The 21,199-nt window shown below is 37.1% G+C and overlaps 1 protein-coding gene across 1 annotated transcript in view; it reads left to right on the top strand.

The window, feature by feature from the left end:
• LOC126481200 (L-asparaginase-like) overlaps window positions 1–21,199 on the top strand; it is a 391,393-nt gene that overhangs the window by 331,606 nt on the left and 38,588 nt on the right. The window contains exons 8-10 of the mRNA XM_050104797.1: window positions 6,922–7,035; window positions 7,149–7,358; window positions 9,009–9,133. Of these exons, the coding sequence (XP_049960754.1) occupies window positions 6,922–7,035; window positions 7,149–7,358; window positions 9,009–9,133 (449 nt within the window). The remainder of the gene's footprint in view (window positions 1–6,921; window positions 7,036–7,148; window positions 7,359–9,008; window positions 9,134–21,199) is intronic.

Below are 21,199 nucleotides of genomic sequence, written 5' to 3'. Positions count from 1 at the left end.
CTGTGGTGTATTTCAAAATGGGAAAAGGAAATCAGCAATCAGTCACAAATTGAATCTGTATTTTATTGCAGATTTACATTTTAGCTATTGCATATATAGACATGTGCAGCTTGTGACAAAACATGTAACTGTACAATTTTAGCATGTCTGTAGCCAGATTCTAATGTGGCAGTGTATTTATTAAAATCATATAGTAACATGTGTTATTACAAGCTTGTAAAGTTAATATGACTTGATTTAAATGTACTGAGGGCAGCTATTCTTTAGTGAAACCTAGATCTGCAACAAAATACCAACTGTATTTACAGCTGATTGTTGAATTCCTTTCCCTTTTTTGGAATATTAGATCAGTTAATTTAACTCTCATGATAAATGAGCCCACTAGAAAGATTAATAGCATCAACTCATGTACGTGTACTGCCAGTATAACTAACATGTCTCCCAGCACATTGTAATCCACCCCCTCCTTCCTACTTGCAGCTGTTGTCCACATTAGTCTCTTATGAAGATTTGAGAGGAGCAAAGATTACAATAAACCTTCTAGTTTACTTACCTTTTCACATAGAGTTGGTGTGAGTTGTTCTTGTCTAGGGGTCTGATTCTTGAAGCTGAAGCTGAAGTTCTCACATTTTATGTTCTCATGGTTGAACTGATCTAAATAAATCTGAAGATTGTTGTTGCAGAATTTTCGTTGTTATGTTAATATATTTTGTCACATTTTAGTATATCATACAGCCTTTTGATTTTTCACATTAACAAGGCCGAAATTACATTGTTCACACAAAATACAAAAATATGTCCACTCACATCAGAGGCATGATTACTACTGCCTCACTCTGCGGAAATAACAATATTCCAAAGGGCTTACAATTTTTCTTGACAAATGAATTTATATTAGTTTCAATTATTATTTCATAAATGAATCCAGAAATAAAAATAGTAAACAGTACTAGATTGCATAATTAATAATAAAAATTTTAAGAGTGCCAAATAATTCGTAATTTCGAATGTTTCTAGAAAAAGTAATTTTAATTCGGAACTAGTACTGATCGATTATAACACCCAAAATAACGTAATGCCTTTTCATAAATTTTATCTCAAAATATAACATACTGTGTATAAAATTGCATGAAAGTTTTCAGAAAAGCAGCTCAGATAATATTGACCTATACAAAATTCTAAAAATAATGCTGGTATCAACAACTACTGTAGAGGAAAAGCAATGCTTGAGGAGGATGTCCCATTACAGTATCCCCCTCACATAATATGGAAACAATGTGTGTACTATATTTTGTGACCTACAATAAACTTTGCCAAATGCTGTACAAAATGATGCCAATAGATAGAATACAGAAGTATCTGATACATAAAATATTACTTAAAACATAAGAAAAATATCTACTATACAAGTCATAATCTATACATATATGAGGACATGGCATTCAGATTTTCAGATCTGTAGGCTATTCTGTATCAAGACTAATGACAGAAAGTCAAAACTACAATATTACAACACTAAACTAGTGAGATAAGTGCAGAAGCAATGTAAATTACTAGAATTACAAATTCCAAGTTTACATCTATAAAGTTACACCTTCAAAACCATCAAAAGAGAAGGAAAAAATCAGAGTCTAAGTGTGCGATGAGTGTGCTGACTCGAGAAACTCACATGACGGGTACTGACCAGAACAATGTACTCAATCAGCCACATAAATCAGAGTATGTAATGATATGTTGACTCATGAAAAGAGAAAATAATGGAAAAAATATTAGGGCCTATGTTTACAATGTGGGGATCAACCCACGAATCCAGACCACACTGCATACACACCATCAGAAATGTTTTGACTTAACGAAATGAATAAAGTTCATAATCATATATCAATAAGTTCCATCATATGTAAAGAATAATTAGATGAAGCATCTAACGTCAATCAGTACTTGAGTACACCGTGAGTCGAGGCGATGAGGGGTACCCAAATAGAGTTAAGCGTGAGTTTGCACACAACTCAAGTTCCAGTGAGATACAATGCAGTCCTAAGAATAAATACAGGCAATCGGTGTCATAAATAGCTTGGAATGATGATATCGAGTAGCATGAGGACCAAAGTCAATGTGTGAAATCAGAAATGTATACATCTTCTTATACAGATTATACTCGATTTATGATCACAATCATAAATGTCTTCCACACTATTTATACTTGTTCAAACTAACTACCCTACATACATAGAAACCTAGAAGATTCATTTACAATTGATGAAAAAGACTTAATGAGTGTTTAGATAAGAAAATTCATTGAGATGTATGACTACTAACCTAACAGTGCTGAATTTTATCAGATTCTGATAATTATTTACAACATGGTTCATAGAATGTACTCCTGAACTTTTTAAGTTTTCACATTTCTGTGTTGAACATAGCAAATTATCAGCTGTAGAACATCAACTCAAGTCAAACAAGATTTTAAGTTACATAATGTATTGGTAAGTTAATCCCCCTATTTGAAAAAAACATCAATTTATGTGGAATAACACTATCCATAGCAGTGACTACTTTTATAAACAAATAGTTCCTTTAAAATTATATAAATACAAAAATTTTCATATAGGATAATTTCTTGGATGACAATTTACAAGTTTAAGTCTCAAGACTGATTTAGTTGACAGATGCTCGAGTACATTACCCAACACCTATAATCTCTTGAAAGTCGAGTGGACCAACAAGGGTGTAGCCATACAGGAGTGTGGGAATGGATCCACCCACATCTTCCAGTTTCCTCCCTAGATTTCTCATCACACACTCAAATGGATAGGTAACTTCCTGTTTAGCTTTCACATCGAATCCTGTACTAGGCATGCTGTTCAGTATCTCCGTCACGTAACAAGGCGTATGTTTTGCCTACCTATATTGAAAAAAATTAGTACTCACAGTTCACGTCAGGATGGATTAAAAAGTGTTCACACATATGGTACATTAATAAGCAGAGCTAAATGCAATGAAAAAATGAACTAGTAAGGTAATATATACATGTATACTAAAGATATCAAAAGTAACCTTCACTTAGCCTTTAGAAGATTAAAAGAAATTATGTACACAAGCAGGTCAAGTTGGACTGCACTAACACAGTATCCGACAAATGCCAGCAAAATGAGGTATACGTCATAGTCGACGATGTACTGACATAAGAATTCTGTGTTTAACATACACATGTGTTTGGTTTGCACAAATGAAACTCTTAAGATACACATGAATAAAATGAGTCTTCACTCACTTTACCACAACACCCATGACTTTACCCAAAAGAGTTCATGACAATTAAATTTAATCATTTTTTGTAGAGTATGCAAGAAAAATAACAGTAATAATAATAATAATATTTACCACTAATAGTATTCTAAAATAAGAATTTATCACTAGATATTTAATGGCTTTGTCACATTTCAAAATTGTAAAAGTATCTACCCATTTAGTCACATGGCATATTTGTATGAAATTCTAAAGCACAAATGTATTACAAAACAGAATTATATAGTTGATGAACCTGCAAATACAGCGTGGCATTGACTTAAACCCAGTCAATAGATAAGACAGAACTTTAGAAATATCATCATCATGCATACTATGTTCTTGACAAAGGAGAAAGAAAAAAACAATTAGATACTTAATGGATCATGTCTATAAGCTTTCAGGTCAGTGATACTGCATGATCCAAACAACTTCTTAGATTTAGGATACAAAAGTCTGTATGCATTAGAATTGGATTTTAAAGAATTTCGAATGATCGTATATGAATACCAAAAAATTTCTTTCTCTCAGATGTCAGCACTTTAGTTTCTCTTTGGCTTTCACCAACACAAGATCTCCTACCTCAAACTTAGAAAATCTGCCTTTACCATCATGTCTCTGCTTTCTCCTATCTCCCTGCTTTTTCATCATGTCCCCGACACATTCTTATCTCTTTTGCGGTGACAGAATCTTATGTGGTGGAAACTCAACATTCTCAGAAATAAAGTTAGCTAGTCTGCAATTAAACATGATTTCAAATGGTGAAAACCCTGTTGAAGAGTGTTGCAAACTGTTCATAATATCCTCAAAATCACTGACATCATGTCTGCCCCCGGTAGCTGAGTGGTCAGCGTGACGGAATGTCAATCCTAAGGGCCCGGGTTCGATTCCCGGCTGGGTCGGAGGTTTTCTCCACCCAGGGACTGGGTGTTGTGTTGTCCTAATCATCATCATTTCATCCCCATCGACACACAAGTCGAAAGACTTGCACCCAGCGAACGGTCTACCGACAGAAGGCCCTAGTCATACGACGTTTTTATTTACTGACATAATCCATCCAACTGGTATGATTCTTACTACAATATGTTCTAAATAGTCTTCAGATTTCTCTCTTGTATCTTTCTGCAGGATTACTCGACGTATGGTGCACAGAGGTTAGAATATGCCCTATTTTTGCATGATCAACAAAATCTTTCCAAGCTTGTGATGTAAACTGAGAACCATTGTCAGATAAAATTGTTTTACAAATACCCACCTGATGAAAATATGTGTTTTCAAACTTGGAAATGATTTGCTTACTGGTAGCTTTCGTAAGGGGAAACTACCTTATGAACTTTGAAAATACATCAACCACCACATAAATATAACAAAGCCCATCCTTAGACTTAGGCAAAGGTCCGTAGATGTGTGCAGACATGAGGTCTAGGTTACTGTTAGGCGGTATGTTTTGCATTTGACCTCTACTTGTTTGGTTACTTACCTTCACTCCTTGACATGAGTCACAGCTTCTTGACATGAGTCACAGCTTCTTGACTCTCCTTCCTATGTATGAAAATAGATGCTTTTCTGAATCTTTTGTGTACATTTGGTTGATCCACAGTGACCAAAACTCTCATATGTGTAAGTATCAATACATTGTTCCACCCAACATAGTTTCCAATCATCTGAGTCAGTCTCGTGTCTCCTGAATAAAATACCCTTGTGTACCTCATAATATTGTCTAGCCTTTCCTCCTCTTTTCTTACCCAACATGCCCTTAACCAATTTCCATTTTTGATCACGATTTTGATACCTATGGATGGCTTTGCAAATTTTCAAGATCTTTTTTTCCCCCTTTCACACCTCTCAAGTACACAATTTTAAACCGTTTCTCTCCAGTTCCAAAGTTGTTAGATCCTTCACTCCCTAAAGGTAGCCTAGTTAAAGCATTAGCAACTACATATAACAATACTCCAAAGGGTTTACAATTTTTCTTGACAAATGAATGTATATTAGTTTCAATTATTATTTCATAAATGAATCCAGAAATAAACAAAGTAAACAGTACTAGATTGTGTAATTAATAATAAAAATTTTAAGTGTGCCAAATAATTCGTAAATTTCAAATCTTTCTAAAAAAATTGTAACTGTACATTCAGAGCTATTACTTATTGATTATAACATCCAAAAAAAAAAAACATTCCTTTTCATAAATTTTGGCTTAAAATATAACACACTTTGTATAAAATTTTATGAAAGTTTTCAGAAAAGCTGCTGAGATAATATTGACCTGTCCAATATTCTATAAATAATACTGGTATCAACAACTACTGTTGATGAAAAGTAATGCTGGAGGAGGATGTTCTATTACAACATGTTACACATCAGTTCTTAAGCTTGCCATTTCTGACCATCAGGCTAGGTGACAGGAAGAACCATCCACAATGACAGTTTTGAAAATCTCAACAATAAACTTTCAGTGAATTTAAATCTGACTTCTATTACTGCTTCAATGTCTCACGCCGAGAAGTATCTTTGCCATTTAATGACCCCCCACCCCCCACCCCCACCCCCAAAAATAAATAAATAAATAAATAAATGAAAAGTGACTGCATAAATCATGAAATGACAACAGCAAGAGGAAAACTTCTACTTCCCCAATGTGCTTTGCTAAAGGATTGCAGTCATTGCCACCTAAAGGGAGGATTTAACAACTGTCATAATTGTTACAAAGAACTATTAGGAGCTAGAAACAGTTATGTAGGTACAATGTTAAGGAAATCAAGTAACACTGGCACAGCTGTTTGAAAAATTATAAATAGCTTTAAGACTGTAAAGACAAATCATCTAGCGACCTTACTATCAATCAGGGATGGAGTATCATCAAATGGCAACTATTTTAATGGGCACCTTTCTTCTGTTACAAAATCAATAAATGACCACCTCAGCAATGTACAGTTTGAATATAAGGGCTTTTGTACATTAAGACTTTGACAAAAAATTCTGAATCAGTATTCTATGATGGGTTGTCTAAATTAACAAGGTGCATACAGAATATGTTTGGTGCCATGGACACAGCAGCAGCATCAGCAGCAGCAGATGATGATGATGATGATGATGATGATGATGATGATGATGATGATGATGTAATTCCATCAGGTACCCTTCTATACAATCTAAAAATAACCCTGATTTACAGGAAAGGTGATAAATCTAAAATTGAAAACTACTGATCCATATCAAGGTTATCTGCATTTTCTAAGGCAACTATGGATGTTACTTACATGAGACTAATGATATTTCTGATGCAACAGAATGTAATGTTTGAGACTCATAATAACTTTATGAAAAATAAGTTCATTTCAGCACCCACAACATAGTTAATATATGAAATAAAAACTGCTATAGAGAACAAGAAGTATGGTCCTGAAGGGTGACTTGAGCTTGAAAACATGTTTGATTGTGTAAACATTGACACAATACTTGACAAACTATCGAATTACTTATCAGAGGAACTGTCTATGAATTGATAAACTAGTATATGAGCAACAGGAAACCTCGTGATCCTCTCATCACAGTAGTAGCAAAATGTTGATCATGTATTCTGTTGTACTGTACAAATTAATTAATAAAATTTACTTTCTAATTTCACAGGTACTAGCTGACATGGGAGTAATTGCTGGTTATGATATGACTCCAGAAGCTGCTCTTACTAAGCTGTCCTATGTACTCTCAAAAAAGGATTGGAGTGACAGTATGAAACGAAAGGTAATTAACGTACATTAATTATGTAGCAGCCCCTTTTTACTTATGCAGCTGACGTGAGAAAAACTATCTACATGTAAGACATATGTGAAACAGATTTTCTACATATTTCACAGGCAATGCAAGACAATCTCAGGGGAGAGTTAAGCATAATTGGAAAGTGGAAAGCTCTACAGGAATGGGATCTTGTTGACGCAGTTGCACGCTCACTTAATGTCTACAGTCCTAAGGAACAACAGAAAATTGGTTCAGTTTTGTATCCAGCAATGACAATAGCTGCTGTATCTGAAGGAAATATTGAAAAATTGAAGCAGCTGAAAGAATTTGTGAGTGCATTTTATGTGTTTTACTAATGTGGGTTTAGTATATTGGATGACACTATAGAGGTAGTGAACTTATTGTCGCACCTTCTTGATGAAATTATTAATGAACAGTTGCTTGTACTCTGTGATTGTTTAAAAGAGTAGTATAAGTTACTCCCAAAGGCACCACTATAGCGTCTTCCACCATCTGCCCCCCCCCCCCCCCTCCCCACCCGACCCACCTCTCTCCACCTCATGCTTCCTCGGTACCCAAGTTGAGTTGCTGCTCACTGCATTGGGACCTCAACACCCAGAGAGGATAGTATGCACTTCCATGTGTGTGTATGCTCACGTGGGCACATATTTACTACTACTGAGGAAGGACTTTGTCCTATAGCTTATCTAGTTTTAAATGTACTTTAAATATGTCCCTCTTTGGCTCAGTGCCTTCTCTGTGTTGTAGTAGCAAACTATCCTATTTCATTTCCATTAATATTTTTGTATAATTTAATGGAGTATAGTCAAATGAAACTTCATGGTATATGGTTCCAGAGACCTTTCCAAGTTCATCTATGACATATATAAGCAGACAGAAGTGATGACTGGGTTTCAGGCAGGATTCCCCATTTTGTATGATGCTGAGGTGCTATTCCAATACAGTTGGAGAGCCTCTGCAATGTTGTTAAAGTTTAGGGGGGAATACCGAGTGAACTGAAGTGTAAATAGAAATTTGGACTGAGGAGGAATATGTGCTAGGATAGTGTGCAATTGTGCAAAGCCACTGTAGCAGGATAGTGTAGTGGTTGGTGCATCTGCCTTGTGATCAGGAGACCTGGGTTTGAATTCCAGTATAAATACAAATTTTCATTCATTGCATCAGTCTATTCATACACATCAAAGTATAGTCAGTTTCATTTTTAGTTACATCTGGTGCTCACTAGGTCATTGTATTCTGGGACAGATGAAATAGCTCTAAAAGTTGAAATGCCACAGTTTCTTTTGAACTTCAAATGAGAATGAGGAATAGAAAGTAGTAAAAATGAAATATTGAGCACTTAGGAGCTTAATTTTGAAATTGTAGGATAGAATTAGGCTGGTATGATCCAGCAGAATGACAACAAATGAACTGAATGCTTTACATTTTCTGTGATTTGTTGCCTCTTTCACTGGTAAACAAGCAGAAATATTTGAAGTTCAGACAGTTATTTTTCCCTTTATTTCCCTGTAGAATAAAATTAATTCTTTAAAATAATGTTAGAGAGAGGAAAGGAGTACACAATACCCAAAGAAATATTTTACAGTATCAGTTTTTTTATATAAAAGATGGACCTACCTGGTGCATTAAAGCCTTAGGTTTTAGAAGATCTCAAACCTAGAAGTTATCCTTCTGCAGATAGAGTTCCATCAAAAAATGCTCTCATGCTTCAACTCAAAACATACGGTTGCACAATACTTTCCGCAAATAATGTGGCTCAGCTTCTGGTCTGCTACACATTTTATTTTGCCAGGAAGGTTCATTTTAGTGCACAATCTGCTGCAATGTCAAAGCTTGATTTTGTGTCAGACTTTGTATTGAAATGATTAAATTATTTAGAAAAAAGAAATAATGCAGCATAGTTATTACTTCATACAACTATTTTTATTAAAGTAGGCATTTTTTGTTATTCTTAACAGGGAGCAGATTTTTCTTGTAGCAACAAAGACCATCGGACAGCTCTCCATATAGCATGTTGTGAAGGAAATGCAGAAGTTGTGCAGTATCTACTTATGAATGGTGCCAGTGTACATATGAAAGATAGGTAATACCACAAAAGTGGTAAGATGATATGAAACATTTATTTAGAGCTTTATCAGGTTTCTTAATATCTGCTGTGTTTCAGCTCCTATTGACACTCTGAAAGAAGGTGTATAAACATATCATTCTTTTTGTTCTTTGCATGACTATGTTATGGAAGCAGGAAGTTGGAGTGCAAAACTATTAATCCTGGAGTTGACTGATTGAGTATACAATACCAGGTCAAATCTATTTATCAAACTGGACAATTGCGACCTCAAGTATAAACAGCACACTTAATACAACATAATGACTTTAAGTTAATATAAGAATGACTAGCAGGATAAGGCTACTAAAAGTTGAATTGCTGCAGCAAAGTTTTTTTGAAAAAACAGGTTCCAACTTTTAACTTCCTTAATATAGTTTCTGACAACAGGATGTTAAGACAAGTATCTTTCAAAAGAAAGAAATCCACAATTATTGCTTTTGTAAAACCATAAGACAATCATTTTGATTCATCTCGTTTATCGAACAAACCATAATCATGGAACCCTCTGGTCTTTTGATGTGGATTTGAACCCCAGAAATACAGAAATCTATAATACATATACAAAATGATGCTTCCTTTGAGTTGCAGCATGCCAAAACCACTATAACCCATAATTCAGCAGCACACAACGTGTATAGAGCGTGTTTTGCTTTTACAGAAGCGACATTACATGGAGTTCATCAGCACAGACTGTGCCCTCATATACATAGGCCTTATACACTGGTTTCATTCACTTTAACTAATGTTGGCTTCATACATGCTTACATCACCACAAAAAGCAACTATTACATTATCTGATCAAGCATTCACACTTCTGCAGTAACATTGTTCGAGCAGGGCTCCAAGCACATTACTTGTTCATGGCCAACTCCCCTGGCCCACCAGCCATGTCATACCAGCCACACTTCTGTCTTGCTTCACTCCATTCAACAACCAGCTTCTCACTGCTCACCAGATAACCTGTGGAACTTTCCAGCCAAAAGATGGGTCATTACCCCTTCATGTGACTATTGATAAGTGCTGACATCACACAACTGTTGAAAAAAATAATGAGATTGGCAAACAGGTACACCATTGCAATCAGAAGTAGCATCTGGCATTCTCCAGTGCCCTCTGTTGTTCCTGATATACCTAAACAATGTAGGGGACAATCTGAGCAGTCCACTTACATTTGCAGGTGATGCTGTCATTTACCAGTTTACGATGTCATCTGATGATCAAAACAAATTGCAAATAAATTTAGACAAGATACTGTGTGATGCAAAAAGTGGCAATTCACTCTGTCATGAAAAGTGTGAAGTCATTCACATGAGCACTAAAAAGATTTCACTAAATTTAAGTTACACAATAAAAAACACAAATCTCAAGGCCAACTGAATACCTAGAGGTTGTAATTATGAATAACTCAAAATGGAATGATCACACAGAAAATGTTATGGGTAAAGAAAAGCAAAAACTGTGATTTATTGATATAACACTTACAATATATAACAGGTTTACTAAAGAGACTGCTTACACTATCCTTGTCTGCCCTCTTCTGGTATTTTGCTGTGCAATGTGGGATCCACATTAGATAGGATTTATGGAGGATATTGAAAAAGATCAAAGAAGGGCATCTTGTTTTGTATTATCATGAAATAGGGGAGAGAGTGCCCCGGGCATAACACACAAATTGGAGGGGCAGTCATTAAAACAAAGGTGTTTTCACTGTGGCAGTTTTCTCGTCAGAGTGTGAAAATATTTTCTCACTGCCCACCTACATGGGGAGAATTGATCATTATAATAAAATAAGGGATATTAGAGCTCACACAGAAAGATTTAAGTGTTTGTTTTTCCCGCACGTTGTTCGAGAGAGGAACAGTAGAGTAGTAGTTTCAGGGTGGCTCAATGAACCCTCTGCCAGGCACTTAATTGTGAATTGCAGAGTAATCATGTAGATTTAGATTGCACAATATGAGCTCTGCAGTAGTGACATTCCAAAATTCCTATCTCATGAAGTATAAGATTAAAATGGAGCATTGATTGACCGCTATGTGGCTGTAGTTCCACAAAGGTGCATTTGCAACACATGGTTATCCGGAAAATTTTATTTATTTTAATGTCAGCTACCTTGGCCTGACCTTATTATTGGGTTGTTTTAATCCACCTGGGTAATAAAGTTGTTCTGTAATTAGATATCCTGTTCAAAAATCCATGATCTCCCAGCAGGTGAAGGCCCAAGTTGCGTGATTTGGGATATTGTTATTTTTTATGACTGAGTGGAAACTGAACTTTGCCAGTTGAAAAGTGCAGAAGGAACAGGTTCATGAAACAGCTGAATATGGCGTGTTTGACTGCTGCATATGGAGCTTGAGTGGACACATTGTTAAGTGACAATCATAACACGTTGAGAATACAAGTCAAAGCACTACAATAATGGGGATCTGTGCCAGGGGATATACTGCAATCTGCAGTTGCCAGGAGATATACTGCAATCTGCAGTGTCTAGTGAAGATGACACCCTTTCTGTTGCAGGAGCTGCACACAAAGTGTGCTTACCGGTGGTCAGCAAAGTGAGACATAATTTTATCTATTGAACCAGCTGAGCTGAGACAAGTCAAGACATACAGCACTTCATATCAGGCATGGATTAAGCTAGAATCTATTTATGCATCCATGGGACCTGCTCACAAAGGCATGTTGCTTAAGCATCTCATGCTTCAAAAAGGCAAGCTGAAGATGAAATGTGCATTTTAAAATTTTCTGGCAAACTGAATGTTCATGTTGCAGTATCTTGCTGAATACATTGATCCTGTGGACAAGTAACATGCTATGAGATGGACATTAATGGTGATCTATTGTCAATAATGTTGCATTGCATCTTCCATATATTTGATAAAGGACATATACCAAAAAGTATTTATTTGCCAGACTGGTATTGCACCCTTGTATACTTTTACGTATACCGGTGTTCTTGTTTTATCAACATAGTGGTGCATACATTTGTTGTTTATCGTCTGTAACAGATGCCACACACGGTGGGTTTATGTCCAAATACTATTCCGGGAAACTGATATTTTTAAAATGCATGTCATGATGTACAATGAGATGTTCTTTACCAAATGTATGCAAGATTGGGAGCACCCAACACATAAGATTTTCACAAATCTTGCATATAGATATGATAAGGTTAGGTATATCACCTCATCACAGTTTACACCTACATTTATACTCTGCAAACTACTGTGAAGTGTAAGGTAAAGGGTACTTCCTATTGTATCACGTATTATGATTTCTTTGCATTGCATTTATGTATGGAAGAATGATTTTAAATGCCTTTATTAGATGTCAAGACACTCAAAAATAAAAATTTGGGAAGAAAACAATGGAAGGTTCAAATGGCTCTGAGCACTATGGGACTCAACTGCTGAGGTCATTAGTCCCCTAGAACTTAGAACTAGTTAAACCTAACTAACCTAAGGACATCACACACATCCATGCCCGAGGCAGGATTCGAACCTGCGACCATAGCGGTCTCGCGGTTCCAGACTGCAGCGCCAGAACCGCGCGGCCACTTCGGCCGGCACAATGGAAGGATTCAGAAAGATAATGAAAATGCAAGTGCCATGATATTTGTTAAATCAAAACAAATGGTTCACAAAAATGTCAAAAGGTGCTATGAGTGACAGTGAAAATTGGAGCAAAAATCAAATCAAAATCAGCAATAGCAGAAACCATTGTACAGTGTAACTTATGCAATAAAATGGAATCAGAATCAGAATTTTTATAATCCCATAACATAGAAAGTCAAATCACAGATCTGATGTACTGGGGACTCGTCAACATTACATTTACATCACGATTATAATTTGTATATACAGTATTACAAAAACAATATATCAACTCTCCAGTTTACATGTATTACAAAGTAATATATAACAACAGTGTTTACATTGTGAACATATTTTTACAATCATTTATTCGACACAAAACTGCTAAGCTTAATTTACAAGAGATGTTTCCTTGCTCAGACTTCCACATCATCATTCATAAATTCTTCTACGGAGTAATAACTTTTCTCCACTAATAACTTGTGCAGCTTTGGTTTCAGTTGCCCTAGCTCCATGCTGTTTATTTGTTTCTTTTTTAGCATGATGTAGATTTTCATGCCCATATATTCTGGGGTTTGTGCATATAACTTTAACCTGCGAGTAGGAAGCATGAAGTTTGTCTTATTCCTAGTGCTGTATCGATGCTTAAAATTGTTGTCTGTGAATAACGTAGGGTTACTATATACAAAAATAATCAATTCATGGATGTACAAACAGGGGACACTCAATATTTTTAGATTTCTTAACAGTGGGTGACAAGATTCTTTTGGTCCTGTGTTACACATATTTCTAGCAATTGATTTTTGTAATTTCAATATTCTAATGTTTTTGTTTGTATTACCCCAAAAGATAATGCCACACCTTATATCAGCTTCAAAATAGCTGTGATAAACTACATAAAGAGGATGAGTTCATTTTCAAGAAGAAACTGAGTGCATTAGCTGTGCATAAAGTCAATGAAGTTCATTGTTGTCTTTCAGTGATTAGATTAGATTAGATTGGATTAGATTAGATTAATACTAGTTCCATGGATCATGAATACGATATTTTGTAATGATGTGGAACGAGTCAAATTTTCCAATACATGACATAATGAAGTTAATTTAACAACATACTTAAGTTAATTAAACAACTTTTTTATTTTTTGTGTTTTTTATTTTTTTTATTTTTTACTTTTTTAATATTTTTTGTTTTTTCCCTTTTTTCTTAATTTATATCTAAAAATTCCTCTATGGAGTAGAAGGAGTTCTCATTCAGAAATTCTTTTAATTTCTTCTTAAACACTTGTTCGTTATCTGTCAGACTTTTGATACTGTTTGGTAAGTGACCAAAGACTTTAGTGCCAGTATAATTCACCCCTTTCTGTGCCAAAGTTAGATTTAATCTTGAATAGTGAAGATCATCCTTTCTCCTAGTATTGTAGTTATGCACACTGCTATTACTTTTGAATTGGGTTTGGTTGTTAATAACAAATTTCATAAGAGAGTGTATATACTGAGAAGCTACTGTGAATATCCCTAGATCCTTAAATAAATGTCTGCAGGATGATCTTGGGTGGACTCCAGCTATTATTCTGATTACACGCTTCTGTGCAATAAATACTTTATTCCTCAGTGATGAATTACCCCAAAATATGATGCCATATGAAAGCAATGAGTGAAAATAGGCTTAGTAAGCTAATTTACTAAGATGTTTATCACCAAAATTTGCAATGACCCTTATTGCATAAGTAGCTGAACTCAACGTTTCAGCAGATCATCAATGTGTTTCTTCCAATTTAATCTCTCATCAATGGACACACCTAAAAATTTGGAATATTCTACCTTAGCTATATGCTTCTGATTAAGGTCTATATTTATTAATGGCATCATACCATTCACTGTACGGAACTGTATGTACTGTGTCTTATCAAAATTCAGTGAGAGTCTGTTTACAAGGAACCACTTAGTAATTTTCTGAAAGACAGTATTGACAATTTCATCAGTTAATTCTTGTTTGTCAGGTGTGATTACTATACTTGTATCATCAGCAAACAGAACTAACTTTTCCTCTTCATGAATATAGAATGGCAAGTCATTAATATATATTAAGAACAACAAAGGACCCAAGACTGACCCTTGTGGAACCCCATTCTTGATAGTTCCCCAGTTTGAGGAATGTGCTGATCTTTGCATATTATGAGAACTACTTATTTCAACTTTGTGCACTCTTCCAGTTAGGTACGAATTAAACCATTTGTGCACTGTCCCACTCATGCCACAATACTTGAGCTTGTCTAGCAGAATTTCATGATTTACACAATCAAAAGCCTTTGAGAGGTCACAAAAAATCCCAATGGGTGGTGTTCGGTTATTCAGATCATTCAAAATTTGATTGGTGAAAGCATATATGGCATTTTCTGTTGAAAAACCTTTCTGGAAACCAAACTGACATTTTGTTAGTACCTCATTTTTACAGATATGTGAAGCTACTCTTGAATACATTACTTTCTCAAATTTTTTGGATAAAGCTGTTAGAAGGGAGATTGGACGGTAATTGTTGACATCAGATCTATCCCCCTTTTTATGCAAAGGTATAACAATAGCATATTTCAGTCTATCAGGGAAAATGCCCTGTTCCAGAGAGCTATTACACAGGTGGCTGAGAATCTTACTTATCTGTTGAGAACAAGCTTTTAGTATTTTGCTAGAAATGCCATCAATTCCATGTGAGTTTTTGCTTTTTAGCAAGTTTATTATTTTCCTAATTTCAGAGGGAGAAGTGGGTGAGATTTCAATTGTGTCAAATTGCATAGGTATGGCCTCTTCCATTAACAGCCTAGCATCTTCTAATGAACACCTGGATCCTACTATATCCACAACATTTAGAAAATGATTATTAAAAATATTTTCAACTTCTGAATTTTTGTTCGTGAAGTTTTCATTCAATTTGATGGTAATACTGTCTTCTTGTGCTCTTGGTAGACCTGTTTCTCTTTTAATAATATTCAAAATTGTTTTAATTTTATTATCAGAGTTGCTGATTTCAGACATGATACACATACTTCTGGATTTTTTAATAACTTTTCTTAATATAACATAGTAGTTTTTATAATGTTTGATAGTTTCTGGGTCACTACTCTTTCTTGCTGTCAGATACATTTCCCTTTTCCGGTTACAAGATACTTTTATATTCTTAGTAAGCCATGGTTTGGTACAAGGTTTCTTATGAGTATATTTAACTACACTCCTGGAAATTGAAATAAGAACACCATGAATTCATTGTCCCAGGAAGGGGAAACTTTATTGACACATTCCTGGGGTCAGATACATCACATGATCACACTGACAGAACCACAGGCACATAGACACAGGCAACAGAGCATGCACAATGTCGGCACTAGTACAGTGTATATCCACTTTTCGCCACAATGCAGGCTGCTATTCTCCCATGGAGACGATCGTAGAGATGCTGGATGTAGTCCTGTGGAACGGCTTGCCATGCCATTTCCACCTGGCGCCTCACTTGGACCAGCGTTCGTGCTGGACGTGCAGACCGCGTGAGACGACGCTTCATCCAGTCCCAAACATGCTCAATGGGGGACAGATCCGGAGATCTTGCTGGCCAGGGTAGTTGACTTACACCTTCTAGAGCACGTTGGGTGGCACGGGATACATGTGGACGTGCATTGTCCTGTTGGAACAGCAAGTTCCCTTGCCGGTCTAGGAATGGTAGAACGATGGGTTCGATGACGGTTTGGATGTACCGTGCACTATTCAGTGTCCCCTCGACGATCACCAGTGGTGTACGGCCAGTGTAGGAGATCGCTCCCCACACCATGATGCCGGGTGTTGGCCCTGTGTGCCTCGGTCGTATGCAGTCCTGATTGTGGCGCTCACCTGCACGGCGCCAAACACGCATACGACCATCATTGGCACCAAGGCAGAAGCGACTCTCATCGCTGAAGACAACACGTCTCCATTCGTCCCTCCATTCACGCCTGTCGCGACACCACTGGAGGCGGGCTGCACGATGTTGGGGCGTGAGCGGAAGATGGCCTAACGGTGTGCGGAACCGTAGCCCAGCATCATGGAGACGGTTGCGAATGGTCCTCGCCGATACCCCAGGAGCAACAGTGTCCCTAATTTGCTGGGAAGTGGCGGTGCGGTCCCCTACGGCACTGCGTAGGATCCTACGGTCTTGGCGTGGATCCGTGCGTCGCTGCGGTCCGGTCCCAGGTCGACGGGCACGTGCACCTTCCGCCGACCACTGGCGACAACATCGATGTACTGTGGAGACCTCACGCCCCACGTGTTGACCAATTCGGCGGTACGTCCACCCGGCCTCCCGCATGCCCACTATACGCCCTCGCTCAAAGTTCGTCAGCTGCACATACGGTTCACGTCCACGTTGTCGCGGCATGCTACCAGTGTTAAAGGCTGCGATGGAGCTCCGTATGCCACGGCAAACTGGCTGACACTGACGGCGGCGGTGCACAAATGCTGCGCAGCTAGCGCCATTCGACGGCCAACACCGCGGTTCCTGGTGTGTCCGCTGTGCCGTGCGTGTGATCATTGCTTGTACAGCCCTCTCGCAGTGTCCGGAGCAAGTATGGTGGGTCTGACACACCGGTGTCAATGTGTTCTTTTTTCCATTTCCAGGAGTGTATTTTCTTGGGGAAGCAGTTTTCAAATGCATTTACAAAAATGTCATTAAATAAATTATATTTTAAATTGGCATCAAGTTCACGGTACACCTCATCCCAGTCTAACTGCTGTAGGCTTTCTCTGAAATTTGCAATTGTTAAATCGTTGACTGAACATACTACTTTGGAGGACTATCAGTATTGCTGAATGGAGCTATGTCATATATTGTAACTAGCTGTGCACCATGATCAGAAAGACCATTCTCAACGGGCTGAGCATTTATCTGGTTAAACTTATCTTGGTCTATAAAGAAGTTGTCTATAAGTGAGCTGCTATCCTTTACCACCCGAGTAGGAAAATCAATAACGGGTGTCAAATTGAAAGAACCGTGTAATACTTCAAGGTCATTTTTCCTATTACCCTCTTTCAGAGAATCTACATTGAAGTCCCCACAAATAATAATTTGCTTTCCCTTGTCTGACAGATAGCACAACAAGGAGTCCAAATTTTTCAGAAATAGATGAAAATTTCCTCATGGGGACCTATATACAGTTACAATTATAAATGTGCCTTTATTTAATTTAAGCTCACAGGCACATGCTTCTATATGTTTCTCTACACAAAACTTTTTTGTTTCTATACTTTTTGCACAATGATGACTTTTGACATATATGGCAGCTCCTCCTTTCTCCATATTTTCTCTCATTACATGTGCAGACAGCTTATATCCACTTACATTTACCTTATCCATATCAGTAACAATGTGATGCTCAGACAGGCATAGTATATCTATTTCATCCTCAGCTTCTAAATCTTCTAAACAAACCAGGAGCTCATCTATTTTATTCTTTAAACTCCCAATATTTTGATGAAATATACTTACATTATTTTTAATTATACTTTTATGAGAACCTTTCCTTATTCTAACATTTGCAGTACTCTCCTGTCTGAGTTTCTCATTGTGCTTAGGCCTAGTTCCTATACCAGTGGTCACATGGTGTTCAGAGAGGCAGATTATGTCAACTGGGTTGGGTGACTTTAATTCATCAATGCTATTACCTAGGACTGAGATAAAACTTGGTGGAGATAAAATTTCTGGTGATTGGTGAAAATTTATAATTGACAGCTGTGATAGGTGATCCAATGTGCTAGAATTGTGCTGTTTAATTTCTTTCCTAAACTGCAGATTTGTTTCAATCCTGACCTCTCGTAGAACTTGACATCTTTCTGTCTTACCTATCCTAAAAAAGGTGCTGCTCCAACACCTGTAACCACTGGTATTTTACCATTCATGGCAGTGCCCCCCCCCCCCCTTAAATTTCCTGCTATTACCCCAGCCAGTTTCCCCTTCCCTTTCCTGTTGAGATGTAGGCCGTGCCTGGTATAGTCCCACCTACTGAGAGAATCAACAGCAACCACACCAATATGAGCCCCCGCACCCGACCCAAGCAGTGAATGAACTAATTCCTAACAACCTGTGATGCAGAGGCAGTGGTTGCACATCACACGTGTTTAATGACCCGAAAGCATTCTCATATGTGACAGAAATGCAGGAACATTTAATCCTTGCAGACAACAGTGTTACTCAAGTAGAGGCTAAAAGTAATGTCTAAACTGCTACACCAAACAGTACCAACAACTCAATAACATTTAAAAAATTTGCTTCCCAGATATCAGAATGCACCCTATTTCAGTGGCAAAAATTGTAGATAAAAGCTGTGCAGTGACATTCGAGAAAACTTGTGCAGTTATGCCATTTTGAAGCCATTGTGAAAAAGATTTGGTATCTTGTTTGATTTGTTTGATTTACAAGGGAATCACTCAAAGATATATGCCATTATGGAACAGCCAGTCTCAAAAAGTGTTATGGAAATATGGCATTCTCAGTAGGGCCACATAAATCCAAGACACAATATCAAGATGTCAAAAACTAACATGTGACAGATATGAAATTCATAAGTAAAGTTTACCTCTCAAAATACACGTCTTGAAGAAAAAATTGTGTCTATTCTTTTTATGAAATGAGATAAAGACTCAGATAAATGTTTGGAATCAATCCACTCTAATGTATGTTCACCAGTGAAGGAAACATGTTAAGGTGACAAAAGATTTGTTGTGATCTTTGCAGACAGCCATAGCAGATGGTACCAAGTGAATTTCTTTCACTACAAGGAAGAACTTGCTGACACTTTTCTTGAATTCCAGAATCAGACTGGTCATAAGATTAAATCATTTTACATATACGATGGAAAGTAGTACTCCAATTAGAGCAAATGGACTCCATCTTCAATATGGAAGGTACACAGTGAAGTCTTAACAGTTTCATGCACACTACAGCAAAATGGTGTCACAGAAAAAAAAAAGAAAAAAAAAAAAACAATGGTACATTGGTTAAAGCTCATTGCACACTTATTGGATGAAGACTACCATCACGTTGGGCTGAAGCCATCAACACAGTGAAGTATGTCAAACTTATTGAATAGTGAAAAGGTCGTGTGATAGAATTCAGTTTTTGAAGTGAATGAAGAGAATCCCGACATAAAACATAACATATTTACACATTTCGCCAGAAGGATGTCATGCTGGACAAAAGATGAAGGAAATAGATCATATTCATAAGAAAAGGAATTTTTTACACTATTCAGACTGCTCTAAGCCTTTTAAGAGTGGGTACCAAAGGGTTGTAAGCTCATTTCAAGAAATGTGAAATTTCTTGATCATCACAGTTCCGAACTTGATCAGACTTTTGTGAATTTCTATGAAGACAACAAAGGTCAACACCAAGAAGGAAGTCTCAACCTGAACATCAATGGAAGACATTCCCAGGGTTTTCCAAATGTTGTACGTGATGAAAACACTGCTACCATTGTAAAATTGTTCATTGACTGATGTCTCTACAATACCAGGTTTCAGGGGCTCAGGCCCATCTTCAGGTATACCTATAAATAGTAGGACAAAGTGTCCTTATCAGAACTAAAGTATAGAATAGTGGTGCCTTGTAAGTTAGCTTTGGCATGGACACTTGGTCCTATTATTTATATATACACCTGAAGATAGGACCAAGTCCCTGAATCCCAGTAATGTAAAAACTTCAGCCAATAAATAATTCTGCAAATGTAGTGCACGTTTTCACATAATAGTTGTAGATGTCAGAACAAAAAAATTTATGTTTCCAAACACTGAATCGCAGGGCACTATCTGATGATGAACCATTCTATGGCTTGAAGATGGTGATCCAGTTAAATGTGATATGGCCGGCCGGGGTGGCCGAGCGGTTCTAGGCGCTACAGTCTGGAACCGCGCGACCGCTACGGTCGCAGGTTCAAATCCTGCCTCGGGCATGGATGTTTGTGATGTCCTTAGGTTAGTTAGGTTTAAGTAGTTCTAAGTTCTAAGGGACTGATGACCTCAGAAGTTAAGTCCCATAGTGCTCTGAGCCATTTGAACCATTTTAATGTGATATGCTCAGTATCACAACAAAATGTGGATACTGCAGACCGAAGATAGTATGATCCAGCAGGAGAGGGCTTTCAACCAAGATGTACAGGTTCCCAACCAATGCAAGTCAAGAACCATTCTCTATCAACAGCCAGAATCAAATGTTGAACCAACGACTGGAGAGGAAACTCCAACTCATGATGGGAAACTTCACTGTAAATGTAACAGTCATCAACATCAGAGAGGCACTAAATGGACCAGATCAAAGAGAATAGTTTGAAGTTACATACAATGGCATCAGGTCATTGTCAAAAATGGTATGTGCAACATAGTTGGTGGGTTAACAAATAATAAAGTTCTGAAAGAACAGGTACTGTAGTGATGAATCC

The sequence above is a fragment of the Schistocerca serialis genome, chromosome 5 (genome assembly GCF_023864345.2).
Source record: "Schistocerca serialis cubense isolate TAMUIC-IGC-003099 chromosome 5, iqSchSeri2.2, whole genome shotgun sequence".
Classification (NCBI taxonomy): Eukaryota; Metazoa; Arthropoda; class Insecta; order Orthoptera; family Acrididae; genus Schistocerca; species Schistocerca serialis.
The sequence above is the reverse complement of the archived record's forward strand: the minus strand, read 5'-3'. Positions and strand labels throughout refer to the sequence as shown.